This window comes from Rousettus aegyptiacus, unplaced genomic scaffold, assembly GCF_014176215.1.
Source record: "Rousettus aegyptiacus isolate mRouAeg1 unplaced genomic scaffold, mRouAeg1.p scaffold_m13_p_17, whole genome shotgun sequence".
In the NCBI taxonomy this organism is placed as follows: Eukaryota; Metazoa; Chordata; class Mammalia; order Chiroptera; family Pteropodidae; genus Rousettus; species Rousettus aegyptiacus.
The window spans coordinates 8841551-8861887 of record NW_023416292.1 but is presented as its reverse complement, the minus strand read 5'-3'; the positions used below and the strand labels follow the sequence as shown (position 1 = coordinate 8861887).

General features: G+C 45.1%; 1 protein-coding gene and 1 pseudogene across 3 annotated transcripts in view; one reads left to right on the top strand and one right to left on the bottom strand.

The window, feature by feature from the left end:
• The first annotated feature begins 11 nt into the window (after nt 1-11).
• Nucleotides 12-20337, top strand: part of PACC1 (proton activated chloride channel 1) — a 38799-nt gene continuing 18473 nt past the window's right edge. The window contains exons 1-3 of one of the 3 annotated variants that reach the window (XM_016166462.2): nt 12-59; nt 838-924; nt 10498-10594. In XM_016166462.2, coding sequence (XP_016021948.2) covers nt 27-59; nt 838-924; nt 10498-10594 — 217 coding nt within the window. In that variant the 5' untranslated portion in view covers nt 12-26. Of the gene's footprint in view, nt 60-837; nt 925-6389; nt 6576-10497; nt 10595-20337 lie in introns of those variants that run through there. The other 2 variants (XM_036234491.1, XM_016166463.2) reach the window with 2 other exon arrangements.
• LOC118613133 lies at nt 9054-9169 on the bottom strand (annotated as a pseudogene).

Sequence of the window (20337 nt, the reverse complement as noted above, 5' to 3'; positions counted from 1 at the left end):
TAGTTCCTTAATTAAGTCTAATATAGATGACACAGCTCAACATTCCGGCACCTGGGAAGGTATATCTGTAAACTAGGACCAACTTTATTAATGTGCTTTTACTTTAGGCTGATTTTTTTTCCCTTCCCAGTTGTGTTTAAATGTGGGGGCTCCAAGGGGGATTTTTGCAAAGAGCAGTGCACACAGCACAGATATGCACTGAAGTAACAGCTAACATTTGTGCAAGGCTTCCTTCATGGATGTATTCAGCACATTTTTTGAAGGCCTCCACGTACCAGGTCACTGGAGACGGATCCACGCCCACACGGAGCTTACATTCTATGGGGGTGATAGACAAGAAGTAGTGTGTTAGGTGGTGACAAATACTAGAGATTGAAACAAAGCAGGACAAAGAGAAAGATAGGGAACATTGCGCCCTGCAATTTTAAATTGGCTGACCAGGGAAGGCCCCACTGAGAAGGTGGTATCCGCATAAAAGTCTACAGGCGGTGAGGGAGGTGGTTCTTCTTGTTGAAGGAACAGCAAGAAGAGAAGAGGGGTAGGAGATGAAGCCAGGGAGCCAGAGGAGTAAAGAAGCCAGAGGAGGACAGCAGATTTCATGGGGCCTCGCAGTTTATTTTTAAAAGATTTTGGCTTTGAAGCGGAGTCAATGCAACATGGGAATTAGTTAAAATGTGAACGAAAGACTGGCTATTGTGTTGAGAATAGGTCAAAGCTGGGAGCTACCTTCCTCAAGAGATGTTGGTGGCTTGGATCAGGGTGGTAGTAAGGGAGGTGGGGAGAAGTGGTTGGATCCTGGTATGTTTTGAAGGCATGGCTGATAGGATTTGCTGACAGATGAGACATCCGGGTCTGAGAGACAGAGACGTCGAGGATGACCCTGAGGGTTTGGGCCTGGAAGGATGCAGTCACCACCCTGCTGAGGTAAGGAGGTACATCTTAGGGGCGGGGCCGGGGGAGAGAGATCAAGATTAGGGAGCAGGCTCCTTCAGTTGGAGAACACTTAGATATTGAAGTGGACGTACCAAATTGACAGTTGGCTATATGAGTCTGAAAGTGAGAAAAGAGTTCCAGGCTAGAGATTTAAATTTTGAAATTCTTGGCATATAGGTTGTATGTAAAGCCACAGAGTGAATGAGGTTGTCAAGGAAGTACGCATGGATAGGGAGGAGGAGAGAACCAAGGACGGAGTTCTTGGGACTTGGCACTATTTCGTGGTTGGGAGAACTGGCAAAGGAGACCAACGCAGGGCTTACTGTGTGCCATGCACTGGTCCAGCACTTTTATGTGTATTAACTCATTTCATCCTCACTATAACTCTATGAAGTAGGAACTATTATTATTACCCATTTTACAGATGATAAAGTGGAAGTTCAGAGACCTTAAGTACTTTGTTCAAGGTCACACAGTAGGTGGCAGAGACCTGTGTTTCTATCTGCTCCTACCCACTTTGGTGACTGCACCAAGTTTTCATACATTTACTTATTCAACAGAATGGACTTCTCATTCAGAGTGACCTAAACAGGTCTGTCCACAAACTCTCTGAAGCTCAATTTCAATATTAGTAACAGATTGGCCTACCTGTTGATAAGATTGTGTTGAAACTAAAAATGATAATGGATGTAAAAGACTGTGTAAACTGCAACATGCGGCATCTTACACAGTGTGTCACAAGATCTTTAGGACAGAAGAGGCCGTTCTAAACCCTTGAATAGAACATCATCCCCTTCCTCATGTATCATGTTCCCTAATAACATCCCTTGGGACTTCTCTGCCTGAGCCCTTTCTTTCTCTACAGTTCTATTATTAGGAACTCCTTTAAGCCAAAAGATGTTCCCTCTAATTTCTACTGATCAAATCTAGCTTCCTTCTCACTGAGATGCTGACTCTAAATCTATACTTTAATAGTATGTTCATATGATCTTGGATTTCTCCAGGCATCCCTGATTGCCTTTCTCTACTTGAACCCAGATTCATTTTTCCAAAAGAATCAGTCGGTCAACTGCAAGGAAAACAGAAACTATTCTAATTTAAGATACAATGGCTGTGATACAGGGAGTTGTTTGCATGAGTATGGAAAAGGCTGAGAAGCAACCCAGAGATTAACAACAGCAGGAAGATTGTAACATCCTGCCAGTGGAAGGGAGGAGGTGCTGTTATTAGAGTCTAGGGGTCCAGGCCACCTGGCTGAAGCTAGAACCACAAAGAAATCTTTGCAGCAGGAGCCGGAGCTGTGGAAGGGGAGCTGCCGGGGCAGAAAGTGAAGAAAAGAAAACCCCTGGCCTCTTCCTTGCCCTGCCCCGCTCCTATGGGCCAGCAGTGCTTCCTTGTCACTGAGCCCAGTGGAAACCCAGCCCCCAGGGCCAGTCCCTGAAACCCAGAGCGGAGAGGTTAGGATGGGATCTGAGAGCAAACGAGCCCAGGACCAGCACGATGTAGCCTCCATGATCTGCCCTCTGTCTAGTCTTCTGAGGTCTCCTTTGTGGCTCTCTGTCCATCCCCTCTGGCCACAGTGCCTTCTTCTTGGGTCCCAGCCTGGGCCTTCGTACTGTACTGGTGCCCTCTGCCTGGGGTGCAAGTGATTACATGCTGGCCCCTTCTTGTCATTCAGATCTCAACTCACATGTCACTACCATCTCTTGACTCCCACAAGATAAATCGGCACTTCTCCCCACAGCTATCTTACCACTCTGTCACATATCCTTTTAAATTTTCTCTAGAGCTCTGTCACTATGTGAAATTATTTTGTTTATTTGTTCAGTGACTATTTGAGTACCAATAAATGTCAGGCGCTGGGATACAGCAATGAATAAAACACGTAAGAACTCTGCTGCCTTGGAGAGGAAGACTGAAAATAAATGAAAGTCCGAAGGTGGTACATGCTAAAGGAGAAAAACAAAGCAGGGTAGGGGGATGCACTGGCGATGAGGTTTGCTGTTTTAACAGGGTGCTCAGAGAAGGCATCACTGATGCGGTGATATCTGGAGAAAGACCTGAAGATTGTGAAGGAGCGAGTGATAATAGATATCCAGAGTAAGAGCATTCTGGGGACAGGGAACAGCCAATGCAAAGGCTCTTAGGCTCAGCATGCTGAAGCTGAGAGAATGAGGGGAGGAGTAATAGGAAAGGTAGGGGCTGCGGGACGGATCCTACAGGGCCATGTGGGCCACTGTGAGGACTTTGGCTTCGGTGGGGTTGGAGCAGAGGAATGACATGATCTGACTTCGTTTAGCAGGCTCTCCCTGGCTGCTGTGTTGGAATAGACCACAACGTGACAAGCAGGGAAGTGAAGATCAGCTTGGAGGCTACTGAGAATAGTCCATGAGAAATGTTTAAAGTAGAACCGGCAGGATTTGCTGATTTAGATGTGGGTTATACAGGAAAATGAGAAACAGAGGATGACTGCAGAGTTTTGGCCAGAGGAGATGGGAGGGTGGAGTTTATTACAGTGAGAAAGACTGGGAGGGGAGCGGATTTGGTATGGAAAGACCAATAGTTTCGTTTTGAACCTTGCAATAACCACTGACACTAATATACCATTTACAATGTGACAGACGTTGTCCCACGTAATTTATATCTAATGACTCAATTAATCCTCTCCGAACTCTACGAATAGGTGGTAATAGTCCCATTTTACACATGAGGTATCTGAGGCACAGAGATTAAAGTTCCCAAGACCACAAACTGTGTAAGTGGCAGAGCCAAGACTTAGAACCAAGCAGTTTGGCTGTAAGGTTTATGTTTTTAGTAGCTACTCTCTCCTGCTGCCAGGTAGACATCCAGTGGAGGAATTGCCTAGGCAGTTGGATGTGTGAGGCTGGGCTCAGGAGAGCTGGAGATCAGAGTTATTCATTTGTATGCATTTGGGAATCGTGTTCCTTTCCTAGGCTGCCATACCAAAGCACCACAAACTAGATTGCTTAAAATAACAAATTTATTCTCTCACAGTTCTGGAGGCTGGAAGTTTGAAATCAAGGTGTCAGCAGCATCATGCTTTCCCCAAGAGTCTGGCTAGAATGCTTCTTGGCCTCTTCCTAGCTCCTGGTGGTGGCCAGTGAGCTTGGGGATGCTGTCCTTTGCTTGGCCGAGGATGGAGCCTGGCCGCCTTAGCCATGACCTCTAACCAGCAGGTGACTGATTAAAGCCATCTTGGCTTTTAGCTGTATCATTGCCATCTCCGCTTCTGTGATCATAGGGTGTTCTTCTTGTGTGTCTATCTTCACATCATCTTCCATCTTTTTCTAATGACACAAGTCATCATCAATGAAGGGATCGCCTTACTTTGTATGACCTCATCTTAACTAATTACTTCCAGAATGATCCTATTTCCGAGTATGATCACATGCTGAGGTACCAGGGGTTAGGACTTCAACATATCGTTTTTTGGGGGAGGGGGGGGAGGGGCACCATTCAGTCCATAACAAGAATCTTTAGGGTATAGATAGCAATTCAAGCCATGAGACTAGAGAAGACCACTAGCCCCTAGGGATTGAGTAGAAAGGGGATTAAAGATCTAGCTTGGGGGCTCCTACCCCATAGAGTTGAGTCAATGAGCAGAAAACAGTGAAGGAGACTAAGAAGGATCAGCGAGTGAGGTGGGAGGCAGCATGGGAGTGTGTGTGGTGCTGGAAGCCAGGGAAGGAAAGTGCACAAGGAAGGGGGATGATCAGCTGAGTCCAGTGCAGCTGATTGATCAAGGAAGAGGAGGACAGGGAGATGGCCATCTGCTTTGCCAACTTGGAGGTCATTTGCACTGTTGACAAGCACCATGTCAGTGGAGTGGATGGAATGAAAGCCTAATTGGTGTGTGCTTGAAAGAATGGGAAGAAAGGGCCTGGGGTCAGCAAATACAGAAAACTATTATGTGTTCATGGTCTGTCTCTCCACTCTAGCATGGAAGAGCCACGAAAGCAAGGACCTTGAAGTGTCCTATTCATTTTGATAGCCCCGTGTCCAGTATATTGTATTTGTTAAACCATGCTGAATATCGTATTCATTAGTATCTCCTTCAAATATTGGAACCCATAATTTTCCAGTTTGCTCATATCAGCAAAGAGTAGACAGGAATGATTGGGCTGGACTAGATTCCTCTGGTTCCTTCCACCTCTAAAACTCTATGCGTGACTTGTTCTATAAACCACTCTTTGTATTGATATAGTAAGGAAATTAATGAGTTTGTTGTTGTTTATTTGTTTTGGCAAGCAAGGGTTAAATGTAATGGCTATAATAAGTGTTCCATTCATAAATTTAACAAACGTTTGTTGAGTGCCTACAATGTGTTAAGTGCTATATATATTGTCCCATTTAATAAATGTTGGAGCGGAGGCTGGGGTTGGGGAGAGCAGTCAGGAGAGGTGATGGAGGCCTTTCACTGCTAACTCTCCAGGAGGTCCAGGATGTGCTGGTCGGCACTACTCTGCTTGCCACTGAGGAGAGAAGAGGCCTCGAGTGGCCTGACTGCAGTGGGTGACAGAGCTGCAGCTGCCGGGGACACAGAGCAGCATTCACCAAGGCATAAGCAACTTCTATCTGCGTCACCGCTCTGCAGCCCAGAGTGGCCACACAGAACAGCTGTTCAGACAGTGGGAGGAGGGGAAGACGTAGCCCTCAGGTCCACCCTGCCACAGGGCAACCACTCAGTTCTCCACCACACTCAGTGGGCGAGGCTTCTGCTGTGACGAACAGCAGAAAACCCTTGGGGGTTTTGCCGCCTGATCTATTTCAGCTCCTGTAAAGCCCTGTGAAGCGGAGCAAGGTTAGCAGTCGCATTCTAAGACTAAGAGAGGAGGTTTCAGAGCATTCCAAGACCTGTGAGAGAGAGGCAGAGCGGGGACAAGAACCTAGAGGTCCTCACGCCAAGTGTGCGCCCCAGAAATAATGGAATTTGGATTTTGTAGTCTGGTCCTGGATTAAATAGTCTTCACTAGATCACTGCCCACTCCATCCTTTCTGAAACAAGAAACAAGGTACCTCAGTTTCCTCATCTGTAAAACAGGGAGAAAAATGTCCACCTTACAGGAGTCCTTGCAGGATCAAGGACATAGTTAGTGTGCGCGAAAGCGCTTTTAATTAACAGTGATCTTCAACATTTATTGCGGTTATAAACCACCAGACTAAGCTTCCTCTTGCAGTTTTAGATTAGGCTTTCCTACACATCTGACCGGGTCCATGGTTCCACTTTCGACTCATTTTCTCCGTCCCTCCCCCTTCCACAAAGAGAGGAAGTGAAGGCTGAGGAGGGCACGTGCGTCTAATTCCAGGGTTAAGCCTGGCTTTGGGCAGTGTGGTAGTTTCGCCCCTGGGTGCTAAGAGGCGCCTTCCACCTGGAACTACACTCCCCAGGAGCCCTTTCGCGGCTCGGGCGGTGGCGGGAGCGAGGCGCATGCGCCGAGTGCCGCTACGCCTGGTCTCGGGGCTGCTCCCGGGACTGGTTGCGCGCCTGGCGGAGCCGGAGGTCCGCGCGCTGCGGCCGCGGTCCTCTGCTTGCTGCTCCTCCCGGGCATAACGGGCATAGGGGTGCCTAATCTCTGGTCAGTGCCATGATCCGACAGGAGCTCTCCACATCCTACCAGGAGGTACAAGGCAGTGGGGGACGGAAACAAAGTTTCCCGAGAGGTGGAGGAGCGGGGTTCTGGGCGGGAGGGGTGCGGCGGCCGTCGCGGAGTGCTGCGCGCGAGCGGGTCAGTGCGCTGGGATGGGGTCTTGGCGTGCAGAGGAGCGGGGGAGTAGGAAGGAAGGCGGGACGCCCAGCCTCCTCCGGATGCTGCTGTCGCTTGGCGGAGGATGGAGCTGGGGCCCCGGAGCCGCGACCCGTAACCAGCAGGTGAATGATTAAGCCTCGTCAGACCCGGGCAGCAGCACGACCAGCGGGGCGGGACCCCGCGTGGTCTGGAGGACCCTGGTGTTGTTTGCAACAAGTAGAAGCGCCTGCGCCCTCCTCCCAGCTGGAGCGGATGCGTGGTGGGCATCAGCCTCCCGGGCACGAGGTCTCGTGGCCCCTGCAGCTGTTAATGACAGAGATAATTACATCTTGTTTTGGTGGCCGCCTAACTGAAAATGTGCTTTCACCGACATAGCGGCTCCTCGCTCCACTCTGTCGTTTTCTCCCAGCCTCACCTCCTTTCACGACTTAATCACTTTCCAGTTCTTTGTCTCTTTTTTGTCTGTCCTGAGCTATATACTTCAACAGCTTTCCCCTCAAATCAGCTCTTCCTCTTGACTTTTACTTTAACTAGTGAAGTGCTCTCAAGCCCCAAACCTTGATCATCTCCAGTGATCTTCCCACCACTGGGTGCCCCTCACTTGCCCAGTTTAGGCAGCTCCACATTCTCAGTCCTCCGGTTTGTGTCCCCGTGCCTGCCCTGACCACCTGAGTGTGCGACTGTTGTTACCACTTCTCCCTTTGGTCTCTCCCCACAGTGTGCAAGTTCATTCTGAGGCCCGGCCTTGATCCCAAAGCATTCCTTTTTCCTGTACACCTGATGTCACCCTTTGTTTACCCAGAACAGTGGAAACTTCTCAGCAAGCTTTCAAGCTGCGCAGCACAGCAGCTGTACCTGCCATCACTTTCAGCTCCTCACCCACTTCGTTCTGGCTACGCTTGGAAGCTCACTGTTTAAGAATGTGCTTCTGCTTTCTGGCCTCTATGCCTGTGCTCACACCATTTCTTCTTTAACCCCCACTCAAGCTCCATTGCTTGATACCCTCCATTATTTAAGGGGGGAGGAGATCTCGAATCCCACATGCTGCGTGGAGACTGACTTCCCAGACCAGTCTAGTATTCTGTCTGTCTTCATGTGAACTTGCTGCTACCTTGATCAATACTGGTCAAAGTTGATGTACGTTTTTCTCTTTGACAGTGATGCTGTGTGGAGTATGCAAAGCAAGTGGCTTAGCCCCACAGTAGGGGTGGGGGTGGGGTTGAAGTCAGATGAGATTTGCCTAAGGTTTGTGCCATTTTTTAGTGTAGGACCTGGGCTGGAATCTGACTTTGGGTATTTTTTGTATTTTTCCTCCTGCCTCTGTTACCCCATCTGTTTCCTTCATCCAAAAGGAGCCTGATGGATTTTTAACCAGTGCTGTGGATTCTGTGCCCTAGACAGTCAGTGGAGGACTCCTGGGGAATGAGTTGTGTCTTTCTCTGATTCTGAAAGCTTTCAGATATATGGGGAAGAGAGCATACTTGGTAAACACTAGGACTTTGAAGCCCATGTTGCTATCCTGGCTCTGCCTCTTCCCATTAGTGTGACTTTTGTCAAGTCATTTACTTCTCTGAGCCTCAGTTTCCTCATCTGCAAAACAAAGGTAATGATGGTCTCTGTCTCCTAAGGTTAAATGAGTTGATATGTGACACGTGCTTAGCTCAGAACCTAGCAGGTGAATGATGGCTCTTGTTAATAGGGATTGTGTAGCTCTTCTAGGAAGCTTTGGGGTCCCTGGTTTACAGGACCATGTCCCTTGCCATCCACATGTAGTCTGCAGTATCTCTTTACCTAGCAGGCTCCTAAAATGTTTATTAAAGTACAGGCAGTTATCTTGCCTGCAAGGGTAAGGCCAAAGGGGGATTCAGTTGCTATTTGAGGATACCCCCATGGTGCAAAGCACTGGAAGGACCCTTGCCCCTTCTTCAGTGGTTCATTCTGAAGTTTATGTCTCACCTTCAGAAGGAAGCTGCCCAGAGAGGTTTGCGTTTTTCTTGCCTGGGTCATTCTGAGAGTGGACCTGGCTTAGAGTTGGGTTTCTTTACTGAGTGGAGATTTTGGCTTTAGGGGATGAGTCAGGCCAGGAGGTGGGTTCATCACAGCTGCAAGTAGTCAGGAGGGAACTGAGTGAGGAGAGTGTTGCCACCTGGGTTAAGCTGAACCTGGCTGTGGCTTGGATCGGAGAACTTTGGGCCGTGGGACTAACATCCTCTTTCCCTTTGGCCAGGGAACACCCCAGAGACCTCCTGATCTGGGGCCTGGATCTCATGGTGACTTTCTAGCCTCCTTCTACTTGTTGGTTTTCTTTTTTTGAGATAAGAGAGCTTTATTTATTTACTTGATTATTATTTATGCCTACAGCACCTGGTCTTCCTAGGTGGTCTCCCATCCAAGTACTAACCAGGCCTGACCCTGCTCAGCTTCTGAGATGAGACATTGGGCTTATTCAGGGTGGTATGGCCGTAGACCATGGACTGTGGCTCCATTGGAGCGCGAACCTAGGACCTTCTGTGTGTAAAGCAGACGGGCTAACTGCTACACTATGGAACCACGGCCAAGAGGGCTTTACACTGGGGGTTTTACCTGATTCTAAGAGGCAGGAGTGGAGACATGGAGAGGGAGCTGCAAGAATAATGGATGCATAAGGTCTTTATTTAACTCAAGTCTCTTGGAGATGAATTTTTAATGAAAATGTGTTGAGACCTTAGTGTATACTGTGGTTTCAAGAAAATATTTGAAAACACTCTCCCTTCCCCATCCCGTCCTAATTCAGTGATAGCTCCTCCTCTAGCTCTGGTCTTGATCTCTGCTGCCTTCCTCCTCTATGCTGCAGAGACTTGGTGGTTGTATCCTTTTGCCTTAGCCCTCAGTGGCATCATTTTCCTCTTTTGACGGGTGAGACCCTGATGGAGTGAGGTTGAGGTTGCCTGCTCCCAGGCTGCTAATTAGTATCTGACCCTGAAACGGACTGCCCTCCCCGCTTTGTTCTGCCATTTAGCCCGAGTTGAACTTTAGCCTGAGTCCTAGAGAGCTCCAACGGCAACTTCACTGTTCCCTCCTCTCAGTCAGCAGACTCTAAGCTGCATTTCCTCCTCCTCTGAGAAGTGGTTAAGATCATGGGCTTTGGAACTAGGCCAACTTGAATTTGACTCCTGGCTTTATGGCCATGGAAAGTATTGTGTATTGGATCGTGTCCTCCCAAAGAAGATGTTCAACTCCTAATCCCCAGGACCTCAGAACGTGGCCTTATTTGGAAATAGGGTCATTTCAGATGTAGTTAAGATGAGGTCCTACTGCAAGAGGGTGGGCCTGAATCCAACATGAATGGTGTCCGTATAAGATGACCACGTGAAGAAAGAGTCCATGTGAAGATGGAGGCAGAGTTTGGAGATCGGATGCACCTACAAGCTGTTGAACTCCAAGGGTTGCTGGCCATTACCAGAAACTCGGAGAGAGGCATGAAATAGATTCATTCTCACGGCTTTCCCAAGGAACCAACCCTGCCAGTACCTTGGTTTCAGATTTCTAGCCTCCAGAACTGTGAGGGCATAAATAAGCCACCTCGTTGGTGGTGCATCGTGTCAGCAGCTCTAGGAAATGAATATATAGCAAGTTTCTTGAGTTTTCTGAGCTTCATTGTCCCTATCTGTAGAACTGGTATAACACACCCTGCATCATGGGATATATATATATATTTTTTATGACAAGTGAGAAGCAGTTTCTGCTTTCTTATACTAGTCTGGAAAAGCAAGGCTGATGTAGCTGACCTGTTTTCCCTCTTTGTTTCTCGCTTTAGCTGAGTGAGGAGTTGGATCAGGTGGTTGAGAACTCAGAGCAGGCGGACGAGCGCGAGAAGGAGATAGTCAAAGTCCAGGGTTCAGGAATCTTACCAGGTAAGTGGGTTCAGCGCTGGGGGTGGAAGAACCGGAAAACTGTGCCGTTGCTGCAGCTAAAGGCCCTGGGCCTGGGGCCTGGCCGGCCGGGTACCTGTGAGAGAGGGGGAGGCCCCCCCACCTCGATTCTTGCTCACTGGTGTCAGGTCCCAGGTATTGCCCTAGTTTTAAAGCTATACATATTTAACCAGCCTTGGGACAGAGGGCGTGTCCAGGCTGGTATCTGCCTTTTTCTCTACCCCATTCGAGCCAGTTCCCGGGGCCAGGTTGTTGGATACAATAGCAAGGCCTTTGGGTCGCTACTCTCCTGTTAGTTTTTCCACAGGAAGCTGGTAGCAGTTGAGCCTCTCATATCCGGGTCACTTTCCAGAGCCCTCTGGAAGGATATCTGATAGGCACCACCTCTCAGACACCAGGCCTCTCCAGCATAGTTGCCCAGCTGGGTGAGCAGGGTCCCCGTCAGTCAGGTGGCGTCCCATGGAGCCTTGCAGTGACTTCGGACACTGTCGACCACGTCTTCCTGCGTGCGTTCTGTGCCCTTACCTTCCGTAACGTAGTCCTCTCGTGTCAGCCTCCTTTGCATCACCCTCCAGCTCTTGGGTGTTAAATATTTGTCACAGGCCCCCTTCTCTCACTCTCTGGTGGGCGATCTCGGTTCCCCTCCCCTGCTCGTCACTGCTTAGTCACATGTGCCAGCCATGTTTATATTTCCCGCCCAGAGGTGAGTTATATGTTGTGTACATCCAAATGCCCAGGTGATAGCTCTGCTTGGATGTCCCAGAGGTGCCCTAAACGCCACACGTGTCCCAGACTGACCCCATGGTCCCCCCACTCCCAGCTTGGCCCGACTCTTCTAGTGTTTCTGGGAATGGCACCACCACCCACCCAGTGGAACCCAGGAGTCATTTTTCCTTCCTTCGCCTTTTCCTCTGCCCCTCAGCCGCGCTGGCCTGCTTTATTTGGGGCCTCATTCCTTCCCACATAGGAGGGGACGACCCCGCCTGCAGTTTCGTTCCCTCCGTCGCCTAGTCATTTATCGGCTCACTCATTTTTCTTTACAAAGCCTTTTCTGACCTCCCGGCTGAATCACTTCCCACCCTCCAGCACGGTCACATGTCACCCACGCACCTCTCCCTTGTAGCTATTACTGATGGAATGGCGTATTTGTTGGCCCGACTGATTAATATCTCTCTATTCTAGAATGTGAGCTTCATGAGGGTAGAGACCAGTTTGTTTTGCTCACCACCTTAGCTCTTGGCCATGCAATAAAGATTTGTTGGATGAATGAGTGAGTGAATGGAATCCCAGCCGGACTCCAGTTTCTTGGGTGGACTCGGGGAGGTGGGCTTCTGCTCCTTCTGGTTCCCGTATTTGTGTGTAGGGGGGCAGGAGAAGACATTTTTTGATTGTGCCTAATCTGTAGGGAAGACCGAAGGAGGAAGGGGGCTGGAAAGGCAGCCCTGAGGACAGTCAGGGCCAGGCTGTCATACCCATTGCCCCATTTATAACAACCCCGTGAGGTGGTCGTTCGTTTTTACAGACGGATCCCTGAGGCTCAGGGAGGTTAAGTAAAGTGTGGGAAGATCACCCGGCTGGCAAATAGACAGACTGGACCAACTCTGTCAGACCCCAAACTCTTTATGTTGCACTAGTCATTTTTTAAAAAATATTTTAAGCATCTTTTTATTAAAACTCAGTGTAGAAAAGGTAGTGGCATGACTGATTCCACTCTGACTCTGGACACTTCCCCTGAGGCCCTCAGATCCCAGGGAGTACAGTTTAAAAGCCTCTGTTGGCTTTGTTTCTGTAACAAATTACCACAAACTTAGTGGCTTAAAACAACGCAAATGTATTGTAGTTCTGGAGGTCAGAAGTCCAAAGTGGGTCTCACTGGGCTAAAACAAAGGTGCTAGCGGATCTGAATTCCCTTCAGGAGGCTCTAGGGGGTCCTCTGTCTTGGTGCCTTTCCCAGTCGGTAGGGGCTGCCCGAATTCTTTGGCTCATGGCCCTTCTGTCTTCAAACCAGCAGTGGCTGGTCGAGTCTTTCTCAGATCTCATTTTGACTCTGAGTTCTGCCTCCCTCTTCCAGGTTAAAGAGCCCTTGTGCCAACATGGGGCCCGCCCAGATAATCTCACCGTTTCTAAAGTCAGGTGATTAGCAACTTTCATCTCATCTTCTGTCTTAATTTCTCTTTGCCATGTGACTTGAGGTTTACCAGTCCTAAGAATTAGGCCTTGGATGTCTTTGGCAGGCCGTTGTTCTGCCCACTGCACTCTGTACTGCCCCTTTGCCCCCAGTAAGAGGAGGATAGGTGGAGTCAGCAGGAAGAAGGGAAGGGAAGGCAGACTAAATATACAGATGATTGATAAGCACATGAAAAGATACTGCACGCCATTAATCATCAGGGAAATACGAATATTAAACACAGCGAGATACCACTTCACACTTACTAAGATGGCTACAGTCAGTAAGATGGACCACAGTAAGTTTTGAAATTTTAGTGAGGCTGTCGAGAAATTTGAAGCCCCTTGCATTGCTGGTGGGAATGTAAAGTGGTGCAGCTGCTGTGGAAAACAGCCTTGCAGTTCTTCAGAAAGTTAAACAGAGTTATCCTATGACCCAGCAATTCCAATCCTAGGTATATACCCAAGAGAAACGAAAACTTATATCTACACAAAAAACTTGTACGTGTATGTTTTTAGCATTCAGAATAGCCAAAAGATTGAAACAACCCAGATGTTCATCAACCGAAGAATGGATAAATGAAATAGTATATTAACCGTGGAATGTTGCTTGACAATGAAAAAGGAATGAACTGATACATGCTATGACAGATAAATTCTGAAAATGTGTTAAGTGAAAGAAGTCAGACGCAAAAGGCCACGTGTTGTATGATTCTGTTTATTTGAAATGTTCAGAATAGGCGAATCCAAAGAGACAGAAAGTAGACTGGTTTCCAGGAGCCAGGAGGAAAGAGGAGTGACTACCAATGGGTGTGGGATTTCTTTTTGGGTAATGAAAATGTTCTGTAATTAGATAGTGGTGACTGTTGCATACCTCGTGAATGTACTAAAAACTACTAAATGTATTGACTTTAAAAGGGTACATGTCAATTATCTCAAAACAAAACAAAACATCACTAAACAGAGAGAGAGGATTCATTCCTTCTTCGCATTCAGCATGCACCTTAGCCCACTGCTTTCTGCAAGACAGAGTTTCACAGGGTTACAATAAACAACCAGTTCTTCCTCTGATCAGAGGACCTAAAATGTTTTCAGAAATTGAATTGTTCATCACAGCTCCCCTAATGGCCGAACTTCCATTCTGAGGCAGGTGTGGATTTTTGAAGCGGTTCTATTGTAGATTTTACAGAGCTTATAAATTACCTTTCCCAAGAAAATCTTGTGTGTTATTTTTGTCTTTCTGCTCCTTCGAGTTTGTATTCATACAAAGGATATACACTTTTAAAATACATTCATCCTGCTTGCCACAAAAAAAAAGCCAGTATTTGGTTTTTCTGCCTGCAGAGTGCATGGAACATTTTGTTAAGTATCTAGCATGGTTTTTTTTTTTTTTTTTTTTTTTAATGATAAAATGAAATAATGTCTAGTTTCAGAATTGGAGTGACATTTAGAGCACATGTGGATGATAAATAGCTTCACAGATTTTATTTACATAGAACACCAATTCGTGGATGAAGAAAAGGCCCGTAAAGAAACTGAGCTTGTCTTCCGCGAGAGAAAACAGGAGGAGCCTGTTGGCCAGTGTTTGTTCTCAAGAGAGTAATCCGAGTACCTCTGCCAAACAAGCGAATCCAAGTGATGCAATTATCATATGATCTCTTTGTGCCTTAGATTCTTAGAATTTTCAAGAACATGTAGGGAGAGATCTGTCTCTTTCCCTAACCAAAGGCATCGCGAAGGTAGGGTACATCATGTTTATCTGGCTTATGATGGAGCGGCCCTTGCCCACTAATGCCCATCATTGTTCATCTTCATTATATGGTACCGCCTGGATGTACTATGCAGTTTGCCTTAAAAATGTCCCTGACTTCTACTTCTTACGAAGTTACATTTCGTCAGATCTTTTAGCGTCATTAGTGACAAGTCTTCAGTACTAATGCTCAGTCTGTTGTGTAGGGAAGGCATTGACTAGGAGTCAGAACTCCAAGACTCTCATTCTGATTGTGCCAGTTACTGGCTGTGGGACCTGGATCACAGCACAAGTAATGGGGTTGGACCAGATGGCCTTTTAGGTCCCTACCAACTCTTAAAAATTCAGGTGTCAAATCAGTCACTTGAGAGTTCCTTCAGTTTTGTCTGGTGATCTTTTCGAATTCCATTAGAATGTAGCTACCTGGTACCTGTTGCCGCTGCAGTTACGAGCAGCTCATGACAGTGAATGTGCCTTGTTTCGAAGTGAACCTGTGGCCCCACTTGGACTGTGGTGGCTGGGGGTGCCTTCCAGACAAAACAGCTCTGCGTAGGTGCCTGTGCTCAGGCCACCATACTTCGGGTCTTGTGGCCCTGCAGGCCAGCGGCATGTGACTGATCAGGGGTCAGCACCTGAGCTAAGGGAAGCCATCTATGGACTGGGCGTGAAGGAGGGCAGTGTCTTGTGCCACGTCTAACGGGGCACCCTATACAGGATACTCCCTGGGAGGGGGTCTGAATGCAACACTCACAGAAAGTTCAGGCGGAGCAATGTCATGGGAGAAACGTGGAGAGAAGGTGGGTAGCAAAGCCACGAGGGAACAGAAAGGGACACAGTCTCTAATAACAAGCAGCAGCAAAAGTAGAATCAGAGACGAAAGAAGTTGCAAAAGAGAACTGCTTTAATTCCATTTGGAGGAGGAGAACTGCTGTGTACCTTGGTGGCCTAGCATCCGCCCAAGGGGTTTCCTTGGGGCTTCCTTGAGGCCTCCCTTCCTCACTTCTCTTGTTAGCTGTCAACATCCATTGCCTACAGTAACCTCTTGCTTATGGCCTGAAGGAGCCTCACAGACACTTCTGGGAATTTGCACTCCTATGTAAAGTCAAAACTTTCTAAAATATTCTACCAGAAATAGCAAGGCGCACAAGTTGGTTTCTAGTTTTGCATGCTTGAAATCCACTAATCTTCTCTGACAAATTGAGGGTAGCTAGTTAGCATTGCAAGACTTTGTTCATCTCTTATTTGAGTTTTTCATTCATGTAACAGACATGGAAACATTACGTGCCTACTATGTGAAAGACATTGTATTCTGCCCCACCTCCATCTTATTTTTAGCATATATTTTTTCTAACTCTTAAGAGAATGTAGTGCCATGGTCTTCATTTGTGCTGTCTTCGTCACCGAGGGCTTCATTTTTTGTGTGTGATGTAGAGGGTACATTCGTTTCTTTTTCTTCAGTGACAGTAGGTCATTGAGCAAGCGTTCTGTACTGTAATGCGTTTTGCAGCATTCTCTCATAAACTTCTCTCATATAACATTGAAGTGATTATTTCCTTTTCACATGAAGAATGTGAGGTTTAGCAACATTAAGTAACTTGTCCTGGGTCGCAGAGTTGTTAGTAGCAGAGCTGGAGGCCAAATCTCTCTGACTCGAAAGCTCAATGCTCTTAACCACTGGGCTAGGTATCTGGTCTTTCAGTTCAGAGCATAAGTAAGTAATGAACATCAGCTTATTTCTTCCTGAGAAGCCGCCTGGTGCTTTAGGCGCAGTGCCGTGTAACCTCTTCCACAGAGTCTTTCCCGATCTCTGCCTGTCTCCCCACACGCCTTACTCTTTCTCGAAGGAAATCTCACATTCTCATTTCTTCTAAATTCTGCAGCATTTGGAGCGCTGATCATCAGTCTTTATCTCCCTGAATCACCTAGCACAGTTTTGCACGTAGTATTGGTGCTTGATGCATGTTTGTGGAAGTGTGGAATGAAAGAATTCCTTATCTCTGCCACCCTAGGACATTTGGATAGTTCTGTGCTGATCCTGCTTTTGTGCTTTTAAATAAAATGAAACAGTTATGAGCAAATACTCTTATATCATTGTATCTAAAGTTCATTTATAGAGCTCGTGCTTTGGTGCTGTTAACCCCACTCACTCCATCGGCGACAAATTCTCCTTCCTTTAACAACAACAACGAAAGTTCATTTTTAAAAATTAAATTTATTGAGGTAACATTGGTTAATAACATAGGTTTCAGGTGTGCAACTTCATAATATGACATCCGTATACTCTGTTGTGTGCTCACCTTCTGAAATCTAGTTTCCTGTCCCCATGTATTTTACCCCCTTCCCCGCCTTTGTCCCCCTTCCCTTCTCCTAGAAACCACCATATTGTCTGTACTATGAGTTTTTTTGTTCGTATGTTTCTTTTCTGTTTTATATCCCACATATAAGTGAAATCATGTGGTTCTTGTCCTTTTCCTTCTGTCTTATTTTGCTTAGCATAATACTCTCAAGGTCCATCTGTGTGGTTGCAAATGGCAATATTTCATCATTTTTTTATGGCTGAGTAGTATTCCATTTTGTCTTCAAACAGAATGTTTGTGCCAAACATTTATGTGCCAAATCTTTATGTGCTAAACCTTTATCCATTCATCTGTCGTCGAAGGACACTTAGGCTGTTTGCAAGTCTTGGCTATGGTGAATAATGCTGTGATGAACATAGGGGAGCGTATATCTTTTCTAATTAGTGCTTTGGATTTCTTATGATAAATATCCAGAAGTGGAATTGCTAAGTTATAGGGTAGCTCTATTTTTCATCTTTTGAGTAACCTCTATACTGTTTTCCGTAGTGACTGCACCAGTTGGCAATTCCACCAGCAGTACACGAGGGTTTCTTTTCTCTACATCTTTGCCAGCACTTGTTTGTTGCTTTGTTGATGGTAGCCGTTCTGACAGGTGTGAAGTGTTACCTCATTTTGGTTTTAATTTGCATTGTTCTGATGATTAGTGATGTTGAGCATCTTTTCATGTGTTTGTTGGCCATCAGTATGTCCTCTGGATAAGTGTCTATTCAGGTCCTTTACCCACTTTTTAATTGGCCTCTTCATATTTTTGATGTTAAGTTTTTGAGTTCCTTGTATATTTTGGATATTAAGCCCTTATTGGATGTATCATTGGTGAATACCTTCTCCCATTCAGTTTTTGTTCTGGTGACAGTTTCCTTTGCTGTGCAAAGTTTTTAATTTGATGAAGTCCCATTTGTTTATTTTTCCTTTTGTTTCCTTTGCCCGTGGAGACATACCCAAGAGCAATGTCAGGAGTTTACTGCCTTTGTTTTCTTCTAGGAGTTTATGGTTTTGGATCTTACATTTAAATCTTTAATCCATTTTGAGTTTATTATTATATGTGGTGTAAGAGGTCTAGTTTCACTTTTTTTCGCATGTATCTGTAAAGTTTTATTAACACCATTCTAGAAGAAACTGTTGACCCCATTACTTCCTTTGCCATAGATTAATTGACCACACAGCCACGGGTTTATTGCTGGGCTCTATTCTGTTCCATTTATCTGTGTGTCTGTTTTTATGCTGGTACCATTTATTATAGCCTTGTAGTATAGTCTGATATCAGGTAGCATGATAGCTCCAACTCTGTTTTTCTTAAGATTTCTTTGGCTTTTCAGGGTATTTTTGGTTCCATATAAATTTAAGTATTATGTTTGCTAGCGCTATGAAAAATGTCATCGGCATTTTGATAGGGATGGCATTGAATCTATAGATTGCTTTGGGTAGTATGGACATTTTAATAATGTTAATTCTTCCTCCCCGTGAGCATTTATTTGTATCTTCAGTTTTTTTTCTTCAGTGTCTTATAATTTTTTGAGTACAGGTCTTTTATTTCCTTAGTTAAATTTGTTCCTAGGTATTTTTTCTTTTTATGTAATTGTAATTGTAAATGGCATTGTTTTCTTGATTTCTCTTTCTGAGAGTTACTGGTATATAAAATGCTGATATCAGAATATTAATTTTGCATCGTGCTGCTTCACTGAATTCATTTATCAGTTCTAACAGTTTGTTGGTGAAATCTTTAGGGTTTTCTCCAGATAGTATCAGTTTTACTTCTTCCTTTCCAATATGGATGCCTTTTCTTTCTTTTTCTTGTCTGATTGCTGTGGCTAGGATTTCCAATACTATGTCGAATAAAAGTGGTGAAAGTGGACATCCTTGTCTCGTGCCTGATCTTAAAGGGAAAACTCAGTTTTTCTCTGCTGAGTATGATGTTAGCTGTGTTTTTGTCATATATGGCTTTATCATGTTGAGAGATATTCCTTGCATCCCTATTTTGCTCAAAGTTTTTATCATAAATAGATGTTGGATTTTCTCAAATGCTTTTAATGCATCTACTGATATGATCACAACTTTTATCCTTTATTTTATGTGATGTGTCACCTTAATTGATTTATGGATATTGAACCAACCTTGTGTTGCAAGAATAAATCCCACTTGATCATGGTATATGATATTTTAAATTTATTGCTGAATTCAGTTTGCTAATATTTTGTTGAGGATTTTTGTATGTATGTTCATCGGGGATATGGTCTATAATTTTTTTTATAGTGTCTGTCTAGCATTGATATCAAGCTATTGCTGGCCTTGTGAAATGAGTTTAGTAGTCTTCCCACCTCTTTAGTTTTTTGGAATAGTTTGAGAAGGATAGGTATTAATTCTTTGAATATTTGGCAAAATTCACCTGTAGGCCATCTGGTCTAGGACTTTGGTTTGTTGTAGAATTTTTGATTACTAAATAGATTTCATTCTTAGTTATTAGTCTGTTTAGTTTTTCATTTTCTTCCTGATTCAGCCGTGGGAGATTGTATATTTCTATCCTATTTGTTGGCATATAATTGTAGTATTCTCTTATGATCCTTTGTATTTCTGTGGTGTGGGTTGTCACTTTTTCTTTTCTAATTTTATTTCGGTCCCCTCTTTTTTTGATGAGTCTGGCTATAGGTTAATGGATTTTGTTTATCTTTTCAAAGAACCAAGCTCTTAGTTTCATTCATCTTTTCTATTTTTTTCCCTTGACTAATTTATTTCTGCCCTGATCTTTATTATTTCCTTTCTTCTACTTACTTTAGACTTCGTTCTTTTCTTAGTCCCTTTATGTGTAGGGTTTTATCGTTTGAGATTTTTCTTGTTTTTTGAGGTAGACCTGTATTGCTTTAAATTTCCCTCTTAGAACTGCTTTGGCTGTGGCCCATGTATGTTGGATCATTGTATTTTCATTTTCATTTGTTTAAAGGTATGTTTTAATTCTTTCTTGATCTTGTTGTTAACCTGTTCATTGTTTAGGAGCATGTTGTATTTAGCATCTGTGTGTTTGTGTGTTTTTCAGTTTTCTTCTTGTAATTGATTTCTGGTTTCATATCACTGTGATCAGATACGATGCTTGACATGATTTCAGTCTTCTTAAATTTATTGTGGGGGCTGTTTTATGGCCTTACGTAGTCCTGGAAAATGTTCCATGTGCATTTGAAAAGAATGTATATTCTGCTACTTTTGGGTGAAATGCTCTAAAAATATCAATTAAATCCATCTGCTCTAATGTGTCATTTAAGGCCACCGTTTCCTTGTTAGTATTCTTTCAGTACGATCTACCCAATGATGGCGATGGGGTATTAAAATTCTCTACTATGACTATGTTACTGTCATTCTCTCCCTTTATGTCCGTCAGTATTTGTTTTATATATTTAGATGCTCCTACGTTGGGTGCATAAATGTTTATAAGGGTTATAGCCTGTTGTTGGGTAGAACTCTTT